A 23,574-nucleotide genomic window follows, 5' to 3' on the forward strand; every position below is an offset into this window, starting at 1 on the left:
GCTAGAAATGAATTCTGGCAACAGCACAGCTAATTGGCTTTGTAAAGACTGAAGAAGTGAACACCCCAGGAAGTAACTGCCAGCTGGATCTCACATCAGGTGACACACTGAAATCAGCCTTTCTGAAGCTCAGCTTGATTCAGTAACTATTAGTTCATATTCTGAGGAGAACTTCAAAATAAACATTTGTAGAGGATCTAGAGAAATACACATAACATTCTCATAGGCATACAATCATAGATGAAGATAAAATAATAGCAAACACATTTCATGCCTACAATGACATCACTTTCTTTTTCTACAAATTATCTACTTAAATGTTAACTAATGACTTGACATTCATTATTTTTAAAAATCTAATATAAGGAAATAGAGATAAATCATGGCCCCAACTATATGCTAACTCAGGAAAATAAAACAATTTAATATGATTGCATTTTTTAAATACAACCACCTTATTATTAAATTGCAGAGCCAATTTAATGATGTGGACCAAAAAAAAAAAAAAAAAAAAAAACCCTCTCTATACTCACAGCAAGGGTTTCCCACTGACTAACCATATGGCTTCATCACACTATTCCAAACCTGTGTGCTAAAACTTCTAAACTATATATATGTATTCTAAACTAATATATATGTATTCCAAACATATATATATATATTAAATAAGAGAAACATTCACAAAAACAACCATTAATACACGTGAAGTTAATACACATGAAGCTTCTAGAAAAGTACTTAGTGTATATCATGCTAAGCATTACTAATCCTAAAAGTATAGAGTTTTTTCCTTACAATTTTATTGTTTTATAAATGTCCTATCAGGCTGGGTATGGTGGCACATGCCTTTAATCCCAACTCTGGGAAGTAGAGAAAGGCAGATCTCTGTTGAGTTTGAGGTCAACCGGATGTGCACAGTGAGTTCCAGGCTGGCCAAGGCTACATGGCATGTTCTTGTCTCAAAACCAACAGACAAACAAATAAATAAAAATAAATGTTTTATTGGAAGTTGGAGAGATTAAGACTTTATTTGAGGTTAAGAGCACTTTTCAGTCTTACAGAGGACCCAGGTTTGAGTCACTGCACCTATATGGTGAGTCATGATCATCTGTAGCTCCAGCTCCAAGGGACCCGACACTCCTTTCTTACCTCTGTGGGCACCAGGCATGCACGTGGTGCACACATATGAAGGCAAAACAATCATACACGTAAAATAAGCAAATCTTAATTTTTTAATTAAATTATTATTATGTGAGTATATGGCCACATGTGCCATGCGTGTGGAGGTTAGAGGACAACTTTATTGTCTGTTCGCTCCTTTCTCCTGCTGGGCCACTTCACAGCCCCGGAGAATGTTTAACTGTGAGCAAGCAGCAGACAGTTACCACCCTCTAATTAAGAAATGTCTGCTGCCGTACACACAGTTTTTAAGTAATAAAGTCTAGCCATTTGGTCTCAACAAGAGACTGGTTCTTAAACTCTCACAAATACCAAACTCTGTGCAGAGAAATTAATTCCTATATAAGCAGAGTGCTATTTGTGATTATCTATACATATTCGGCTGACTAAGTCACTTACAATAACTGAACGCTATTGTATGTATTTGTCATGCTATACTGTTTAAGGAGAATGATAAGAAAAATGTCTGTCAGCAGGTTACCAAGAAGAGACCTGATACCCTATGAACATATACAGGGGGAGGCAATCCCCTCAGGAACAGTCATAGGGGAGAGGAATAAGGGGGAAATGGGAGGGAGGGAAGAATGGGAGGATACAAGGGATGGGATAACCATTGAGATGTAACAAGAATAAATTAATAAAGGAAAAAAGAAAGAAATATGTCTGTAATTATTCAGTACAATTACTTTCTGTTGAATATTTTCAACGCCTGGTTACTTAAATCCACAAATATGAAACCCACAGACACAAAAGACTAGTTGCACACACATGCTGAAAATTTAAAAAATAATGAATAAAAATATCTGCTAGAGTGATAACTGTTTATTCCCACCTGCCAAGTGTAATCATTTTTAACTTCTGAAGGCATCGGAATTACAAGGAGATTCTGAAGAATAAATGCAGCCTGAAAATTAAAAACACAAAATGTCAATACTGCCATCTTGTTGTCATCTCTGAAATAACCAATTGCTGTAATCAAATATAGAGGCCACAGCAGGCTACAAGATCTCATAAACTCATTTCTTCTCAGCTGATGACTGAATTATGTAATGAGCAAACTAAGAAATTACTTCATAAGAAAATATAGTTTACTATTTCAAAATTTAGTTGATGCAAAATTGACTAGTATAAGAGATTCTAGAAGCATTTAAGAAATGCACATGATGCCCTCAAATTCGTTCCTAGGGTTACACACACAGATAGCAAACACCTGCCTTCTCCCTCTTCAGTCTCCTTCTCTTTCGTACAAAGCTTCCTAATAATCTCAAAGCACAAATGTCCAGTTCTACCTACCAGACCATAAGGTGACGAATCATACGAACATAAGAACTGAATTTCATTTAGTGAAAGATTTTCCGCAATTGTACTAAGAGAATAATGAGAATGTGAGAAATTCTAAGAGAAAACCTTCCATCCATCTGCACTGGTGGTGAATTTAAAAAGTTTAAAATTAAACCGGGCACAGTAGCACACGCCTATATCCCAGCACTTGGAGAGGGACAGGTAGGGGTAGCACTGTGAGGTCGTGGACAGCCTGGTCTACAAAGCAAGTACAAGACAGACAAGGCTACAGAGAAACCCTGCCTCGAAAACAAACAAACCAACCAAAAAAACCCAACGTTTAAAATTAATGAATCAAAAAAATGCATAAATGTAACAATTACCATTTGAAATTATGACAGCAGCTAATATGAAAAATGATCTATGCTTTTTCCACTGGGTACTGGATATTGGTGGGCCAGGAACTGATGATTTCTTCAGAAACCTCTGAGCACTATTTGCTCGTAATTTTTAAACTACTAGTATGAGTCATCACTAGACAGAAGCAGCAATAAATAACAACAACAAAAACAAACACCAGTTTGAGCTGACAGGATGGCACAGTGGGCGGAGGCGCTTATGGATGACCCAAGTTTGGTCCCTATAACACACAAGATGACAAAAGAGAACTGACTGGGGATTTGTCCTCTGACCCTCATAAGCACAGGCATGTGCACAGGTAAATGACTAAATAACAAATAAATAAATAACTTTAAGAACATAAATTAAGTTAGTGTTTATATTATTTTCAAATATTATTGACATGCACTGTGAAATATTATTTTGAAAATACTTCTCTGAGTGCCATCAGGTCTCCCCATCCAGGGGACAAGAAGAGACTTGATACCCTATGATCATATAGAGGGGGAGGTAATCCCCCTCAGGAACTGTCATAGGGGAGGGGAATAAGGGGAAAATGGGAGGGAGGGAAGAATGGGAGGATACAAGGGACGGGATAACCATTGAGATGTAACAAGAATAAATTAATAATAAAAAAAAATGGAAAAAAAAATAAAATCGAATTGCCTCAAAAAAAAAAAAAAGAAAATACTTCTCATTATTAAGGGATTACAAACATTAAAGGCCAATACATGTTAAAAACAAATGTTTTCTGTGAATTACTTTACAATAAGTAATATAAAAAGCTCATATTAAAATATCATTTCTGGAACAGTAAGATGGCAAGGTAAAGACAGCAAGTAGAGACACTTACTCCCAAGACTGAATTGTATCCCCAGAACCCACCTGATGGGAGGAAAGAACAGGTTCTCACAAGTTGTCCTCCCTCAGGAGAGCACGTGCACAAACGTGTGTTCATATGCATGTACATATACACAAAAAATACATAAATATGTAATACAAAAATTTTAAATATTCTGCCTTAATTGAATAGAGGACTTGAATTTTACTGTAAAGTAATCACTTGTCATTTTAATTTTTGGTCAGCAAAATAAATAATGATTTTTGTCAGTCTACTCTCCCAAACAGCAAGTCAAGTGGACTTGACGTGCAATAGACTTCTAATGTCAATAAAGGGGAAGGCAGGTGAATTAGGCTGCTTTACAGACATACCTCCCGGCGCACCACGCTGCACTCTGACTGATCCAGAAGGATGTTCACCGCAGTTCCCCAGAGCCCACCAGAGATGTTCTGACAGCTGCTTGCCAAGGCCACACAGCCAGCTTCAGTAGCAGTCAGTGCTGAGCCCAAGCCCAGTGCTGTGAATCTCACCTGTCAAGACAGAGATGTCAATCCAAGGGTGCTCCATCCCAGCATGCTCCATGCCAGCATGGAGTCACCCCTCTGGTGCAAAAGGTGTGTTAGAACTGTGTGAACATGCACTGGCTCTACATTCCTACATACCAAAGGACACACAGAAATAGTGTCCTACACGTGTGTGACTATGGCACTGGCCTTACATTCCTACACACTAAAGGACACTCAGAAACAGTGTCCTTCAAATGCATGAAGATGTCACTGGCCTTACATACCTACATATTAAAAGACACATAGAAACAGTGTCCTACATATGTGTGAAAACAGCATTGACTTTACAAAATTTCTGTATCAGGGTTGAAAAAGAAAGAAAAAGAAAAGAAAAGAAATGACCTGAAAAAGAAGTAGACTATAATCAAATGTTATATGAGGTTAACCTAGATAGCTATAAGTATTAAAGCAATTATAATTTATAAGGATTTTTAAGGAAAAGCAAAGAATACTTATTTATCAAACATGATTCCTATTTATTCCTCATTCTTAAAAAATATTATGTTCTACTTTTTATTTAGCAGTATTTTTTCCAAATAAATAGTTTTAATTTTTTAATACTTCATTTAAAAACTATGTAGCTGGATCACATTTCTTTATAGGGCATGTAGTACTTTCTCAAGTTATTTTAAGAGAAAAATGTTTCAAGAAAGCTTAATTTGGTACAGTAATGCTGGCCATAGCATAACTGCTATTTAAGATAACAATGCATTTTTTAGTAACAATTACAGAATAAAAATAACACATCCATAAAACAGTCAGGTAATGAGTCCAAGTGCTTAGTTCCTAAAGCTGTACATTCTAAGTTCAGATCAAATAATACGTCTACAAATCAAGGTTTTAAATACGATCCACCATTTCTTACTCAACATCACTGAACAAATGGCACATTAATATTACGAGGCTTTTAAAATGAAGTGGGGTAGCTGCCTTAAAAAGACAAGATGTCTTTCCCCATGTCCTGTAACAAGAAGAGGAAAATGAACAAGTAATGAGAAGGCAGCCATGCATAGTGGAAAGGGAGTCTCCTAAGAAGCCAGCTGCCTCCACAAATGTGGGAACCCACACTGCTGCTTGTTTGAGGCAGCTCCTTCTGAAAACATTAATACAGATTTTTTTTTCCCTACCAACAAGAACAGATACCTAATGACACAGACGTGACTTCTGAACTACACAACAGGCTAGAGTCTAAAAGACTGCAGGAAGATCAATTGTAAGAATGATTCCAGTGTGACGTCAGAAAGAAATGAGGACCTTACTCGCAGTGTGGTATAGAAGAAAGGTGATCCTGAATCGATGGTGCTCTGATTTGGACAAGTAACCACCAAGGGCCTGTGTGTTACGTGTCATCTCCAGTCCATGGGACTACTAGCAGAAGGTAGAACTGTTAAGGATAGGGAAGCAAGCCCCCCAAAGGATACTGAGACCCAGTGGCCTGCTTTCTCTCTCTGCTGCCCAGCTGCTAGAAGGTGAGCAGCTACAGCATGAGCGCCCAGCAAGACTCCGCTGCAGGACCAAAAGCAAAGAGACTGTGACTTTCAGAACTGTGAGCCAAAATACACGTTGACTCTTTGTAAGTTGTTTTACTCCTAGCATTTGTTGTAGTAATGTAAAGCTGCTTTACACAAAGAGAAGTAAAAGTGGTCCAACTGTGCTCAAATGTTAAGTGTTTTGTGAGCAATGAAATTATGCACATAGCTGAAAATATCTCTATGTAAAGTGCTGAGTGTATTAATACCTCCTGAGTGCTTACAGCAAAATGCAAAGGACACATGATTTGAATAAGGATGATATATTTGGGGTTGTTTTTTTTTTTTGAGTTTTTTTTTAAGGGTAATTATAAGTGATTTTTTAAAAGTTCTTAGCTACCTATGTACAAAATGGGAAGTCTTGTTCTGGAAAGGCCACAGAGAAGCAATTATGAGCACTGTTTAGACATTTTAGGAGGAGCCAGAATGGAGATGAGACAATTCCAGTGTAGCATGGCAGGGAACAAGAAAATGAGCTGCAGTGACTGTGAGGTTGAGGGGCTTGGATTACACAGGCAATTCCTCAGAGAGAATAATGGTTCCAAATGTAGTGAGACCCTCAGGGCGGCCATTCCTAGCCTAGGCATGGCGGCGAGGCAACACCCTCACTTCCCAAGGCTGTGGCCTCTCCAGTTTCACTGGGCCAGGCTGGCACAGTCCAATTCCTCAGGGAAGGTGGTGCTGTCCGTAACCACATCATCACAGGTGGAGCCCAGGGAGACAGCCTGAAGAGGTCAGGCTACCCACTGAGTTGTAGGAAGCTGGGGTTGAGACTGTTTCTCCAGCCTCCAGAGGGCCATAATCCACAGTTTAATCCTTGAGTGCTAGTGCAATGTCCTTCCTCGCCGTGGGCATTTGCTTTGGAACCTCATTTCTTCCATTCCTATTTCTCCCTTTAGGACTAGAAATTTGTATCCTACGACTGTTCTACAATCAAATAGAGATACATAATTTCTGTGTTTCATAGTTTCCTAGGTAAGAACAAATTCTTTCCTCACGAATTCTCATGTATTCTTGATTTAGATAATATTCACACAAAAGTTTGGACTTCAGAGTCTAAAGTTCAGGTTAAAGTGAATTAAGTTTTGGTGTTTGGTTTTTAAATCTACTTATAGTGATTAATGTACTTATTTGAAAAGAGAGGGATGTGAATTTTAATGGAACAAATTTGGAAAGCAAGGCTGAAGGATGACCCTCCAATCTCAGTGCAAGTTTTAATTCCCAATGTGACCTGTTTGGAAATAGGGCTTCCTCAATATAATTAAACATAATGAACTCTTAGCAATGAGGTCCTACCCCCAACCAGACTGGTGACAGCCTGACGTATGTACAGCGAAAAGCTTTATGAACACCATGTAAAATGACAGGCGTCTGTAAGTGAAAATAAGAGCCCTCTCCAGACCCTGGCTATGCTGGAACACAGACCTTGAACTTCCAGCCAACAAACTGTAAGGCAAAAATTCTCTTATGGCAATAACCCAGTCAACAGTGTTTGCTTATCGTTGCCTGAGGGAACATTGGGGGCTAAATAAAACATAAGTTGTATCAACTACAAGAACCCATAATATTGCATATCTGTTGTGTTGTAGTTGCTTTTGAATCTAGATGTAACATACTTACTACTCTTCTATACTGACCTCTGGGTCTCTATCAACCCATAAGGGAATTAGCCAGGCCAGCCCTTGCTGAGTAGGAGCGTGTTCTTCACTGTGACTGCCCAAAGGCAAGAACCAAAGTGGCATCCACTCCTAGAATGAAAACCAAAGACAGAGTAATTCAAGTAAGTTTAGAGAGCTTATAATGAGTCTAATTTTTTGAAGATCAAAAAGTAAAAATGCATTTTTTGTCCAAAATAATACAAATAAAAATCTTGGCTTCCCTTAACACAATTTTTAACCTTAATGATTCCAACCAAACTAAAGTTTTAAATAAATTCAGACACATATAATTTTCAAGAAATGTTATAACTCAAAACAATTACTGTCTTAAAGATTTTATTTCTGAGCCGGGCGTGATGGAGCACACCTTTACTCCCAGCACATAGGAAGCAGAGGCAGGCAGATCTTTGTGAGTTCAAGGCCAGCCTGGTCTACAAAGAGAGTTTCAGGACAGCCAGGGATGCTCAGAGAAACCCTGTCTGGAAAAAACAAAAACAAAAAATAGATTTTATTTTTGTTTGTTTTGTGTGTAAGGCACATGTGTAACAGTTTCCATCTCTACAGCTCCCTATGTCAATAATTCCTATTACTACCAACTCTAAAATAACACTTTCTTAGCGCGTTCATAGCCTTGGAATGTGCGAGACACAGCACATTCCTCTTCAAGCAGCAGCTGAGATGATGGCAGCTGGTGTTTCTCTTACCGAGCTTGGCTCCTGGGCCATCATCTCATGGGATAAATGAAGCAAGCAAAGCACGGTGCTCTTTGTCACACCTTTTCCCATGAAGGACATAGCATTTCCTCCCCGTTCCACATAAAAAGAAGTGATGACCTAGAAGAAAATACAAACAATTTTACAGTGGTTTTCCTTGTAAGGATATATACCAATAGGCATCTTTCTGCTAACTATCTAATCAAGCTTAGCCATAGAAGTTTAAAACAGTCCTATTAATATACTTAATAGTACCACAGTGGTAAAGTTTACCATGGTTAAAAAATATTTTTAAACATTTTCAACTGTGGGATCAGTTCAAAGGATGTTTATTTAGTACCTTCTTAGGACATTTTTTAGACTTCCGATACTTATTTTAAGTGCTGTAACATTTCTATTTAAAAATTTTTAAATGTGTAGTTGAAAAGTATATACAAAATTACTAGATCTACAAAACTCATTGACTGCCAGGGTTATGCAAAACTTTGTGTTAAACACAAGTAGAAATTTAATTTACTTCTGAATGATCTTAGATTTCTTCTTCTCATTTGAGAATATGCTTATTAATTCATTTCTTTTCCACACATCGGAGAGCTCTCACACTTCCCCAACAGTGGCAACGCAGTAGTACTTATCTTGTGAAGAAACCCCTTAGCTAAGCAACTACATCAGAAAAGTCCTGATGTTTGCTCTATAAAACACTTTCAATGTGGCATTTTCTTTGACCATTTCTGTATGAATCAGACATTGTTCCCAAGCAGGGGAAAACATACTCCTTATAGATTATCAATTTAAAATTTAAAAATTCAGTAAGACAAAAATTATTTCTAGTTCATATTTAATCATGTTTTTTTTTAAGATACTATATTTAGGTCCCATATCTTTGGAGAAAAATGCTGTTGTAAGTCCAAGCAAGCACTACTACTTGTTTTGGGCACTAATATAACTGCAAGTGCTGGGGCTGGCTAAGGCCTCGCTGCTCTCTTTCACGGGAAACCTCCACATGGGCTGCTTCACATCAGCTCCCTTGGGGCTCTTTTATGCTTTCTTTTATTTGTTTCTTGAATTCATGCAGTGAAGGAAATTATACACACACACACACACACACACACACACACACACACACATACATATACATATATATATATATATATGTGATTTTTATATTACCTGATATAAAATTTAGGAATATTGACCAATGATAAATTTTTGTAAACAGATAATTTAAATTTTCTCTCAAACGACAAGACTAGGCGGAAGCTAGACAATGACCAACAGCTCCATAGGCTCAACTAACTTCCAAAATGTGGGTTCATATGATGTTCTTCATAATTAAAAACTTAGGTTTTTAAGTGAGTACATTAGAAATAAAAATCTTGAATGATCAAATCCTTATTATTTTCTTTTTACCATCTTTGTAATAATCCTATTTCCAGGTCATCATATCTGTCCATAGCTTTGGTATAATTTGTCAGAACACTGGGATTAACTTAGTGCTCATTCACATATCCTAATTAGTTGTGACCACCTGACCTTATATAGGATCTCATGTACAGAAACAACAGGGCCTGGTATTGGAAGAACAGCTCTTTCAAGACGGGATTGGCTCAGGAACCACTAAGCAGATCAGTGGGGCCAACAATGCGTCCTGCTAGTCCCCTCGTATGCGCTTTCTTCTGAATAATGAGCTTGGACAGTATACATAAGAGACCCAGTCACCTAGTTAACTGAGCCTAAAGCCCTTCTAAAATAAAATGTTTTCTTGACATCAACTTCCTGTCACTGAATATAAAGACGTGTTTCTCCTTTTTTAATGAAACATGAAACAAACACCTGTTTATTCCAAATCAGTACTCATTAATCAAATTTCCATAACTGTGAAATATTCTTATCTATTCCTTGGTTAATAAGTTCTGCTAAAGTTTATTATCTCAAGATAGCTGAACATAAAATTAAATTACTACCTTCTGACTGGGTTTGCTATTTAAAAACTTTATTCTCCAATATTATACATAGCTAATTTTAATTTCTAGAATTTGAAGGACAATTGTGATCAGAAATTTTAATCTTAAAAACAAAAGTACATCTGATGCTTTTCAAATAAAAACAGAACAACATTTAGCTTCTCATGAATCCCTGATCTGAAAAAAAATAAAATAAAATTTTGTTTTGAAGAGACGTATGGTAGTGCTGGAGAGACATTTCAGTAGTAAGAGAGGCGGCTGCTCCAGAGGACACAGCCCCGTTCTCAGCATCCACACCACAGGGCTCCTGTAACTCAGCTCTGGAGAACCTGTCACCCTCTCTGGGTTCCTACGCATATTCATGTGCATACACACATATTCACATGTACACAAACATATTCATATGCACACACATATAAACATTATTTTAAAATAAAAAAATAAACAAAGAGCACATATGTCCCATAAAAATTACTTGTGTTTTTTCTTAAGTCACATAATAACTAATACTAGAAATTAGGTATTGGAGTCTGGGTTAATTATATTTTTAGATCTACTAGCGAAATTACCTTTTAAAAAACTATTATAACCATCTCTTTGGCTAATACACCTGGGTAAAATATTCATATATTTATGATCACACACATCTTGTATCATGGAGTAATTAATGATTTAACTTACAGTATGTCTTTTGTGGTATATATATATATTTTTAAACTGCATTTTTTAAAGAGGCTACAGCAAAGTTTATACTGAATATTATAATGTTTCTTTAAAATTTAACACTTTTAAGTCTTTTTAAAAAACAGAACATAGTTTTAGGGGAAAATAAGCTGTGGATTACAATCATTGTGCTGAGAAAGCAGACAGCCACTAGCAGGTAGAAATGTTCCAAAGGCAGCTGTCATGACCCAACAGTGAAACACAGGGATTAACGGATTATGTACCGAATAACAGCAACATGCGGAAATGGCTATAGGTAAATGCCATCTGCAGACCAACAAAGCTTATCACATAGCTATGATAAAGAAGAAAAGGCTTATTTCAAAAAATAAAAAATTAGTTAAACCTTAAACTCTATGTAGAGAAACTGTCAAACAGTCTTTGCTGGGGAAAAAAAAAAAAAGAAAGGGAAACAGAAAAGGGAGGGCACAAAATTGGATAGGTAAAGAAGTGAGGAGAACCTAGAGGAGAGCCTAGGAGAGAGGGCAAATAGAATGAAAATAACTTGTATAAAATGATAAAGAATAAAAAGGTTTGAAATCATAAAAACTAAATAAAATATATGTAGATATAAAAATAAAAAAGCATAAGCTTAAATGTTCATAACCAACTTCTCACAGTGAGCATGCACGAGAGTCAGTCTCCTGACAGCCCGTGAAGATGCCGAGGTTTTCCTACTGCAGCGGAATCGCAGCCAGCTCTGCTAAGCCTTCCATTAGCTGGGCAGATGCACAATGCACGGCTGCCAGTTCCCCACAGCAAAACTGTTCTCTGCATACTGTGCACGACCCTATCTCAGTTAAATCAGCTGCATCATACTGGAAACAGTGCCAGCCAAATGATGTCTGTGGGATGTAATTAAGGCCATGCTTCTAATATGCTAAGAGACAAAAAGGCTTATTAAAGAAAAGAGGCATCAGGAGCAGAAATTAGTGAGGTAAGACCACACCTAAAACATTGGTAAATTGTATACTTTTTGTAAATGTATTCTTCTACACAAGTAAAATCTAACAGGGAAAGGCACTACAAAGAGAAGCAAAGATGACAGTTTATTCCCTTGTGACAATAACAAGCATCAGCACTGGTGAGAGAATGTAAGAAAAAGCAGAAAGGCTAACAGGAGCTAAACATACAGCACACTTTTAAGAGATGAATAATTTTTGTATAATGATTTTTTAAATTAGGCAAACAAAATTTTTAATTCTAGAAAATATAACTTACTAAGACGAGCAAAAAAAAAAAAAACCTAGTCTAATTATAGATCTACTAAAAACTCAACTCAAATCTTACAGTCTTTCAAAATAGAAGATTCCAGCCTGAATGACTTCATGAACAAAATCTGTCAATAAGTGAAGAGTTAAAGGCATTTGCTTAGAAACTGGAAATAAGGTTAATGAATACAGAGTCAATAAATAAAAATTAAGATTCCATAAGTCAACAAAATGAGAAAAAAATTTTAAAATATACATAACACCCCCATTTTCAACAAAAGGCAATATGTTCAAATCAACAACATCCAAATTTGGCTGCAAGCAAACAATATTTAAAAACTAAGTGTAATTCATTGGGGGTAGTATGCAGATTACTTTAAAAAATTAATCTATCCTAATAAGCAATGAATAAATGAATAAACTTCCTAAGGATATTACTGAAAGAAATCAATTCAAACAAGTTATTTCATTTGTACATTTTTAAAAAGTCAGAAAATATTTTGTAGACAGACACAAGATAAAATAGTAAAACTACCAATAATAAAAAAGGACAGGACACCAAGCTATCAAGGTCCGTTGGGGAATATTATCAAAAGGAACATGGTTGACAACACGCCAGAGTTGTCAGCTAGGTTCTATTTGGAGACTGTGGGGCAATCATGTGGGGATTAATTGTGTAATACCTCACTAGGCTAGTGTTGAATTTTGTGTATTTTCTGGATATGTATTATATTTTATAATTTAAATTTAAACGGGGCTGTTGAGATGGCTCAGCACATAAAAGTGCTTGCTGCCAAGCCTGGTGAACCTAGCTCAGTCTTAGGACTGACATGGAGCGCGGAGAGAAAGGACCGCTGTCAGTTGTCCCCTGATCATCGCATCTGTGCAGAGGCATGCACAGACTCCACCCCACCCACCCCACACCCAACATCCAAATGTAAAAATGAAACTTTAGCAAGCTAAATAAGTGGGGGAAAATCACTTTCATAAAGAGACTGAAGATAAGCCTTAGTTTTTCTTCAAAATGTAAGTATGCATATATGATCTCCCATATTTGTTTAAAAATTAAGACATTCTAACATTATGAGTTATACATATACTATACTTTAATCTACCTTATATATAACAATACACACTACATTTGTTCCTGGCATGAAAATAAAAACTGATCACTATCAGTGGATACGTCTTAAGAGTTGTCATGGTTACTCACCTCCAAGAGACCTGACAAGTACTTCGCACAAATCTCCAGTGGCTTTGAGAGCGTAGAGTGTGCACTCCAGCCGGGGAAGGCAGTGAGGTGAGCCATCCCTGCTAAGGTCCTCTCCAAGGAAGGCAAGCCATAGAAATGAGGAGCGTCTGTGACTCTGAGGCACTGGAGCAGCTTTAGAGACAGCTGTGTTTGGAAAACGTAAAAAAGTTCCAAGCATTTCCTATTCGTAGAAAAAGAGGAAAACCACACAGTGAGGGCTCAAGAGGCAGTCTTAGCAGCTGAGGTGTTTTCTGTTGGTGCATTACATTAGAAATATATCAATTAGAGAAGATAGTAGAAAATAATTCCTCTCAAAATAAGATTTTTCAAAGGAAGCATAGAAAAAAATATCAACAAACGAAAGTCAAGAGAAACATAAGTAACAGGTACATTGAAAACAATATGTAAGTAAATATCGGCACTGCCACCCTGTAGTGAAGCCAAAGCTGAAATTAAAAAGTACATATTTCGAGTGACACTGACTTCCATATATTAATCCTATACTTAAATCTCTAAGTGCCATTAAAGTGTTTTTACTTAATTAAAATTTACCTTTTTTCCCTAAAAACTTAAGCACATAAGCAAAATGGTCACAAATAGAACATTTTTTATTAAAGAACAAATTCCTAAAATTAAGTACCTTGGCATGAATTAATAACATAATTTTTTGTACTATTTTTTTTTAATTTGCTCGTTTTAGATCCCGATTGTAGCCCCCTCTCTGGTCTCTGGATCTCACCCTCCCTCCTTTACATCCTCTCCTCCCCTAACATCTGACCTCATCAGGACTGCCAGTGTCCTCTTCCTCTGTTGCCTGGCAAGGCTGCCCCACCAGGGGATAGTGATCAGCATTAGGGTGCCAGAGTGCATGTCAGAGGTAGCTGCCTCTCCCCATACTAGGAGACTCACAAGGACACTGTGCGGCCTATAGACTACATCCGAGCAGAGGGTCTAAGGTCCTCACAATGTATGGTCCTTGGTTGGTGCATCAGTCTCTGCAGCACCCCCTTCCTCCACGTGGAATTGTTGGCTCCACTGGTCTCCTTGTGGAGCTCCTGACCCTTCCAGGTCCTTCTATCCCCCAACTCTTCCATAAGACTCCCTGTGCTCCACCCCGAAGTTTGGCTGTGAGTCTCAGCATCTGCTTGGATCCCTGCTGGGTGGAGTCTTTCACGGGACCACTATGGTCGGCTCCCTTCCTGTTCCTTCTCTTCAACTGCTTCCAGGGTCTATTAGATCTGTCCTTCCGAATGAGAACTAAGCATTCTCTCCCGGTCCTCCTTGTTGTTTAGTTTCTTTAGGTCTGTGTGTTGTAGTGTGGTTATCCTGTATTATATCTGCTTATAAATGAGTATATGCCATGTGTGTCCTTCTGGGCCTGGGTTGCCTCACTCAGATGATCATTTCTAGTTCTATCAACTTGCCTGCAAACTTCAAGATTTCCTTGTTCTTAATAGCTATGTAGTATTCCCTTCCATAAATGTACCACAATTTACTTATCCATTCTTCGGATGAGAAACATCTAGGCTGTTTCCAGATTCTGGCTGTAGTACAAAAAGAATTATGTTATTAATTCATGCCAGATAAAGCTGTTATGAACATAGTTGAGCAAATGTCCTTGTTGTATGGTAGAGCATCTTTCAGGTATATGCCCAGGAGTGATATAGCTGGGTCTTTAGGTAGCACTATTCCCAATTTTCTGAGAAAGCACCAGATTGATTTTCAAAGTGGTTGTACAAGTTTGCCCTCCCACCGGCACTGGGGGAGTAAAGTTCCCCTTTCTCCACGTCCTCTCCACCATGCGCTGTCACTTGAGTTCTTGATCTTAGCCATTCTGATGGGTGTAAGGTGGAATCTCAAGGTCATTTTGATTTGCATTTCCCTGATGGCTAGAGACATTGAGCATTTCTGTGTTTTTCAGCCATTCGATATTCCTCTACCTTAATAACAAACTACTGAATAAAAGCTAATATTTTTTCAATATCACTGCTTACAAGACTCTAACACTGACAACTTTGACTGCATCACTATCTATTTCATCAGATATATTTCTCCTATTTTACATATCTCCCACTGGCTGGGTGTTAAAGCATTTTAGAAGCACAGTGCACTTACACTGAAGTAAAAAGTCATTTATGGAAGTTCACTTCCCTACCGGTCAATCACAATGCAATCTAACACAATTTATAGTGTTCCTATCTTTAAAAAAAACAAAACAAAACAAAACAAAAACATTAAAACTTCTTTCTCTCCCTCCTCATCTTGCCCCCAACATCACCACCACTCTGGGTACTACAAATGACTACCCCAGAGATTAGCAATATAATATCTATTGTTTTTCTCCAATGAGAACCAAGTTTGCCTGGAGGGTTTTTTATTTCATCTTCCTATGACACAATTACGCTTATTGCACCTTTAAAATTGTATTATTTTCCTTTTTCCCAGTTGCTTTTTATTGCTATAAAGGTTATAAACCCAACAGCATAACATTAACGTAAGATAAAAGGAATACTGTGAAAAGTGAAGTGTTCTCATAGACAACGCTTTTATTACAGACCCATCTTACACTTATAATAACAGTTTAGTCATGTTAGATGTGCTCTTTGACAACTAAATCTAACATGTACCATTTTGAAACTTATGCATCTCATTGGAGAAAAACAGTAAATATTATATTGTTAATCTCTGGGGTCGTCATCGGAACTACCCAGAGTGTGGGAGGCAAGAAGGGAGGAAGAGAAGAAGGTGTGAATTTAAAGAGGGGGAGGAAGATTTTAAATTGTGTTAGGTTGCTTTGTGGTTGACCTGTGAGATAGTGAACTTATATAAATAACCTTTGCCTTTCCTGTAAGTTCTCTGTGTCTCTGTAGTACTGTTTACTAATTTTTAAACAAAATAACAATCAGTGAACATTTTTGACTATGTATCTACTTGCTCCCTTTCTTAAACTGACAAGATCTTTTCAGAGTGGTGACTCTGACCCTAAAAGACTATATACAGGCATTTAGGCATGTGTGGTGTGTCTGTACATTCATCATGCACACATGCTCTACTTCCTTCAGCTGTCTTTATTGCTGTACTTCTCAGCATAAATGTATGCCATTGCATTTTAAAGAAATAAATACATTTTGAAGCTTCATTTAGGAAAAGAGAGAGAAACACATTTAGGCAAGAGTTCTTGATACTGCTACCTGATTAAAAAGTGGACTAAATTGACTTACACAGTGGTTGTACAAGTTTGCACTCCAAATAGCAATGAAGAAGTGTCCCCCTTTCTCCACATCCTCACCAACATGTGCTGTCATTTGAGTTTTTGATCTTAACTATTCTGATGGGGGTAAGATAGTAGCTCAGAGTCATTTTGATTTGCATTTCCCTGATGACTAGGGACATTGAACATTTCTTTAAGTGTTTCTCAGCTATTCAATATTCCTCTGTTGAGAATTCTGTTTACTTCTGTACCCCATTATTAATTGGGTTATTTGGTTTGTAGTGTTTAGAATTTCTTGAAATATTTATATATTTTGGATATTAGCCCAACATAGGGTTGATGAAGATCTTCTCCCTGTCTATAGGCTGTTGTTTTGGAAATGAATCTGGCGCTTTCTCAGAAAAATTGGGAGTAGTGCTAACTCAGGACCCACTATACCACTCCTGGGAATATACTGAAAGATGCTCCACCACACCACAAGGACATTTGCTCAACTATGTTCATAGCAGCCTTAATCATCATAGCCAGAATCTGGAAACAACCTAGATATCCCTCAACCGAAGAATGGATAAAGAAACTGTGGTACATCTACACAATGGGAGAAATGGGAATTTCTCCAGCATTACAAGAAGCACACATACAAACACTACAACATACTACAAATTGAGATAAGAAAAAGAAAAAGAAGGGGCTGAAGAGATGGCTCACAGGTTAAGAGCACTGACTGTTCTTCCAGAGGTCCTGAGTTCAATTCCCAGCAACCACATGGTGGCTCACAACCATCTATAATGTGACCTGATACCCTCTTCTGGCATGCAGGCAGAGCAATGTATACATAATAGTAAATAAATCTTTTTAAAAAAAGAAAAAGAAAAAGAAAAAGAAATCCCAATATAACAAAATGAGGAAGGAGGCTTCCTTTCACTACTGCCATTCAGCATCACATTGGAATTTTTAGCCAAAACAGGTACACATAAAAAGGAAATGTCACTTTAAAAGGGCAAAAAAGTGATCTACATTTGAAGATGGCATAATAATGTGTAGAAACTATTTAAACTAATAAATAAATTTATTAAAACTATAAGACCCAAGATCAACTTGCAAAAGTCTGTTGTTTCTACAAACTAGAATAAATTAAGGGGAAGTTGAACAAATAATTATGTTTAACATAAAAAAATATATTAGTAATAAATTTAATAAAGCCTATATACAGAAAATATGGTAAATTTAGATGGTAGTGATGACTGCACAATATTGAAGACATTAAAATCAGTAAATGTGCACTCTAACATTATATTGTTATATTATTATTGTAGTGATTATTTGTCGTGTGTTTGTTTGGGGGGTATATGTGTGTGTGTTTGGTGTGTGTGAGTGAGTGTTTGGTGTGTGTGGCTGTGTAATGTGGTGTGAATGTATGTGTGTGGTGTGTTTGTTTGGTTTGTATGTATGCGTGTGATGTGTTTGCTGGTTTTGTGTGTGTGTGTGTGTGTGTGTGTGTGTGTGTGTGTGTTGTTTGGGTGCCAGCACATGCAAACCACAGCATGCATATGTTGCTCAGAGGACAACTTTCAGTTCTCTCTTTCTACCATGGGAACCAGGGATCAAAGTCAGATTGTCAGGTTTACATAACCAATCACTTTTACCCTATAAGCCATCTTTAAGACTCAAATGTATACTTAAAAAAGCTAAATATATTTTAGCTTTTATCTTAATTTTTACTATCTTTTAAAGAAAATCAAGATTATATACATATATTTGAATATCATCCATATAAAAATAATCAGTCATAAAATGAGTATAATTGCTCTAATATGTATATAGGGAATTAAGAAAGAATAAGGACGTTAGGTAAAAAGAAAAAATTACTATGTGCATGCACACATGCATAGAGAATGTAGGGTGCACACATGCTTTGAAATGTAGCAAATACACAGAGATTGAGATGTAGGGTACATATACCTTAAAATGTAAGGTGCACTCATGGCTTGAGATGTAGATTGTACACATGATCTAAGACACAAGATGTACACATGCCTTGAGATGTAGATTATACACGTGGTCTAAGATGCAGGATGTGCACATACCTTGAGATGTAGATTATACACGTGGTCTAAGATGCAGGATGTGCACATGCCCTGAGGTGTAGATTATACACGTGGTCTAAGATGCAGGATGTGCACATGCCTTGAGATGTAGATTATACACGTGGTCTAAGATGCAGGATGTGCACATGCCTTGAGATGTAGATTATACACGTGGTCTAAGATGCAGGACGTGCACATGCCCTGAGATGTAGATTATACACATGGTCTAAGATGCAGGATGTGCACATGCCCTGAGATGTAGATTGTACACGTGGTCTAAGATGCAGGATGTGCACATGCCCTGAGATGTAGATTATACACGTGGTCTAAGACGCAGGATGTGCACATGCCTTGAGATATAGATTGTACACGTGGTCTAAGACTCAGGATGTGCACATGCCCTGAGATGTAGATTGTACACGTGGTCTAAGATGCAGGATGTGCACATGCCTTGAGATGTAGATTGTACACGTGGTCTAAGACTCAGGATGTGCACATGCCCTGAGATGTAGGGGGCACACAGGGCTTGAGAAGGTGTTTGGTTTTGGTTTTGGTTCAGCTGTGATTCCTTGCTCATAATTCACTCCCAGAGACAGAAAAAGAAAGCAGTATTTTTCTTCCCAAAGGCAAAGTGATAGAATGTGAATCCTCCCCTTCTTTTCCATCGTGGAGACATAACAAGAAAATTCACTGCCGTTTGAGGAACTGGGGGAAAGGTCCGCCAGAGCCAAGGAGCTTCAAACCAGCTAGACTGTGGGACATATCTCCCAGTCAGTGAAGACATCTCTGACCTAACCTTGCCTGGTAGTAGATCATAGACCACAAGATTCCTCTTTCCAAAGCTTCCAGCCTCATACGCTGCTGGGAAGACTATATCATAGAAAGACTACGAACATTACAGCACATTTGCCTTGCTAGGTTTCCTAATTAATCATTAGCAATCATAAATATCAAGTCTCCATGAAAAACCCAAAGGACTTGGCTTGGAGAACTTGTGGATAGCTCAACATGAAGGGTGGAACACCCAAAGAAAGCATGGAAACTGCAAACCACACTCCTCCAGTCCTTTTTGTGTAACCCTCCATCCATAAGTTTGTCCTAAAATCTTGATAAAGCAGTAAATGTAAGTAAAGTATCCCCACAAAGTCTATGAGCTATTCGTGTGAACTAATCAGCCCTTACATCAGACTGCCAGCGCCCTAGGGCACAATTGGTCTGCGAGAACACAGGGAGAACAACTTGAACCTGCCGATGAGCATCAAAAGGTGAGCGTGAGGACATCTTTGAGACTAAGGCTTCAGTCTGAAACAGATGGAATTTCAGGGTAGACTGTGTCATATTGATCTGAATTAGACAAAACCAACTGTTACTCACTAGTTAAAAATCTATTTGTTTCCTGGTAAAGAGAAAAGTCACATCTATGAGTCAAAAGTTCCCATGGTGTGGGAACAGAGGAAAATCTTTTTATTTTTCTTCCAACACATAGGCACTGATGTCTAGATCAATAAATTACAACCAGGCTCCGCCGGAAACACAAACAGATTGTACGTACCTGGTGAATAGTTTTTTACCTCTTAATTTAAAAAACTAAGAAATCAGCCTTTGGAAATCAAAGAAAAGTATGGTTTATACAATGTTCCTAAATAGTGAACAATACAAATGGTACCTGTCAGTGACTGTCATGAAAGCCAGCAGCAAGGAATTGAGAAGAGCGATCAGTTCCTTCTGGAGTTGTTGTCTAACAGCAGTCCGGACTTCATCTGTTTCTCCTCGTGCTTGAGATTCTGTTAGAACCAGCAGGTCTAATAGAGGGTTTGGATTCTAAAACACAAACATTTTAAAAATATACTTATTCTCTGATATGTGTTGTTTTCTATAAAAGTATTTTTGTTGCTGCTTTATTATCTAACTAGTAAAACTGATAGCCCTGGGCTTTAACAACATTCTTTAAGACATTCTAAATTCAACACTATCTTTTTGGCTTTGCTTTTTTGATTATTTGAGACAGGGTTTCTCTTATAGTCCTGGCTGTCCTGGACTTGTTTTGTAGACCAGGCTGGCCTAAAACTCACAGAAAGCCACCTACGTCTAGCTCCACAATGCTGGGATTAAAGGTGTGTGCCACCATGCGCAGCTTAACACAGTCTTGATTTATTATGTCAATGAGAGGAAAGTGCATCCATCACAAAGAACCGAGGGGAAAGGAGTGCAATGAGATATCTGGAAGGAAAGCACACACAACGCCATGTGCGTGACTTTGGGTCTGTGGCTGGGAGTATAAACAGAATTAAATCATGAGTTTTACACTAAGTGAAAGATCCACTACTCAAACACTTGTCCTACTTACTCTGATTACCATTTGCTTTATACCTCGTTTTGATATCTGACTGTTCCTCGGCCATAAGGGCTTACAACACTATGTATGGAAACTCAGTGATTTATGGTTTCCCTGAGCTGCAACAAAGTGTGCACACCTCTGATTATGATTCATATAAAAATCATAATCCTTGGAATTACTCAGACAATCCACTGTAATAGTTTTAAACCTTTTGATATATTGCCATATTACCCTGTTCACACTCCCCCCCCGCCCCCGCAAAGTACTAATGTATTTATTTGACTAAGTAGGATGTGAAAAGTCCTATGGTATATAAGCCAATGTTGAAGGCTATTATTGCTGTAATATTTGACAATATGATAGGTTAAGAAATGAATCAAATTTCTATTTTGTAAAATTTATTTTGTTTACCAACTAAAAAACTGAGCTGAAGGTATTTAAATGGATTGTTTCTAAAAATACTGAGAGTAGAAAATATTATAAGGTGTTGGAAGTACTGATAGGCACATCATACATTATTTTAGTGTCACAGAGACTATGCTAAAGAAGGAAAAAACAAGATTTCATTTAAGTCTGAGTAACTAGACGATCTCTGTTTCCACATCTGTCTTAAAGATAAGCAATCAGATAGAGAAAGAGGATAAATCCTACAAATGCAGAGCAAGATGCACCATACTCAAATTTAATTAACCATTCATTCTTAGCATTGTGTCACATCACTACTGCGCACATAATAGTACAGAATATAATCAAATCTAAATGTAGCTACTGCTTTTATTAAATATTTCATGTAAAGAACTCAACTTTAAAATGTTTACATTGCATTTAGTGAAAAAAAATGGAGAAAATCTTCAAATCGTTTACATTATAAAGTATGTTGAGAATACATTAATCAGATATATAACTCTAAAAACAATATCAGTGAAAACTTTGGGAAGACCTGGGGAGGGCTGACTTGGTTTTAATTTATATTACTATGCTTTATAACCAAGCAGTACTTTTTTCAAGCTTTTTATTTTATCTTAAGTAAAAAATACCCATAGAATAATTAAAATTAACTAAAACATAGCTGATAAACCTATTTCTCTCCCACAAATAAAAGAATCAGGTCACACACTTAGGTTGTTCTTTTTTAAAAACCAATATATTTTCTATAATATTAATAGCCCAAAGGGTAACTCACAGTTATATGCCAAATATCTCCCACAAATAGTGGTAGAATGACAAACTATTCACACTGAGATTCTCAAATATCTATACTTAACAACCAAGAAACATGTATTCTGATATACAAGTAAAAATTAAACAGACACTACTGATTGCCATACTAATATTAAGTATTTATCTAAAAGTAAGATTTGCCCAAAGACTCTCAATCGTACTAGCAAGCTGTTTGTGCTGGCAGACTGCTGAGAATGTTCTCCCTTCGTAACTTCAGAGCACTTGTTAACATTCAGATCCAGTGAACTGTAACAGTATCATTTCTAAAACACAAGACAAGGGCAAGAGGGAACAGGGATGATGCTTCTGACACTATCTCCAGATCACAAATACTTAATCTTTCACACCTCAAGCTTTTTTCCTTTCATATTGATATTCAATCCTCATTTTAAACTTCTTGAGCCTTCATTTTGTCGCTGCTGACCTCTAAAAAGCCAAAAATTTGTACAGTGATGGCACGTTTTTCTTTGTGCACCACACTCATCACGTATGCCTCACTTTACACCGAACAGCAGTCTGTGACTGAAAGTTGCGCTATGCTTTCAGCAAACTATGGCACCAGGGCGTGTCACAGGAAAGTCAACAACAAAAAGCTCTAAGTAACGTTCCCAAAGAAAGGAAAATTACAGCCCCACTTTTACAAACATTAAAAAAAATCATTATTATAAGAATGTGAATCAGCACTTACTATCTAGTTCTATATTAACAAAATAGCATTATATTAAGATACACAGAAAGGTAATATATTCCCAACAATATGCTCCTGATAATAAATAAAGTGGTAATAAAGGCCAAGACAAAAATTTCAAAGGAGGAACATTTCAAAGGAGGGAGGGAGGGAAGAAAGGAAAAGGAGGGAGGGAGAGAGGAAGGAAGGAAAGGAGAGGGGGAGAGCGAGAGAATGGGGAGGGAAGGAGGGAGGGAGGGAGGGAGGGAGGGAGGGAGGGAGGCAGGCAGGCAATTATGGAGTAGAATCAGCAAGAAATCAAGGAATAATTCATAGAAAATGAAAAAAAATGCCTCAAGTTTATAAACATCTCTACTTCATTAAATGTAAGTTATGTACACAGCAATACTAACCTCTCTCTCTCCCTCCCTCTCTCTCTTTCTCTCTCTCTCTCTCACACACACACAACTGCGACATTGCATAGCAACAATTCTATATAATTAGTTTATAAATATATTTGTACATGTACCCTTGAACTTCCTTACATTGGCTATTTTATTACTGTTAAGTAAATTATGAAATTAAAGTTATGTGTGGTTTTGAGTTAATAAATGTTCATGGGCAGTATAAGGACAGATGCTGCATTTCGCTATGAGCAAAGCAGCCAGGTTTCACTAGTTCCATGAAAGGAGAAGATCATAAACACTAAGTAGTATACAAACATCCCTGTCAAT

At 37.3% G+C, this 23,574-nt stretch overlaps 1 protein-coding gene across 3 annotated transcripts in view; it reads right to left on the reverse strand.

The window, feature by feature from the left end:
- RTTN (rotatin) overlaps nt 1-23,574 on the reverse strand; it is a 172,622-nt gene that overhangs the window by 76,589 nt on the left and 72,459 nt on the right. For all 3 annotated transcript variants that reach the window (XR_014778421.1, XM_084778023.1, XM_084778024.1), the window contains 6 exons: nt 20,281-20,435; nt 13,278-13,497; nt 8,158-8,286; nt 7,433-7,543; nt 4,072-4,230; nt 2,012-2,083 (listed from right to left, as the gene is read on the reverse strand). Coding sequence is in view for 2 of the 3 variants with exons in the window: in XM_084778023.1 (XP_084634149.1) it covers nt 2,012-2,083; nt 4,072-4,230; nt 7,433-7,543; nt 8,158-8,286; nt 13,278-13,497; nt 20,281-20,435 (846 nt within the window). In the remaining variant the exon portion in view is untranslated. The remainder of the gene's footprint in view (nt 1-2,011; nt 2,084-4,071; nt 4,231-7,432; nt 7,544-8,157; nt 8,287-13,277; nt 13,498-20,280; nt 20,436-23,574) is intronic.

Source organism: Acomys minous, assembly GCF_964271855.1.
Source record: "Acomys minous genome assembly, chromosome: 4".
Taxonomy (NCBI): domain Eukaryota; kingdom Metazoa; phylum Chordata; class Mammalia; order Rodentia; family Muridae; genus Acomys; species Acomys minous.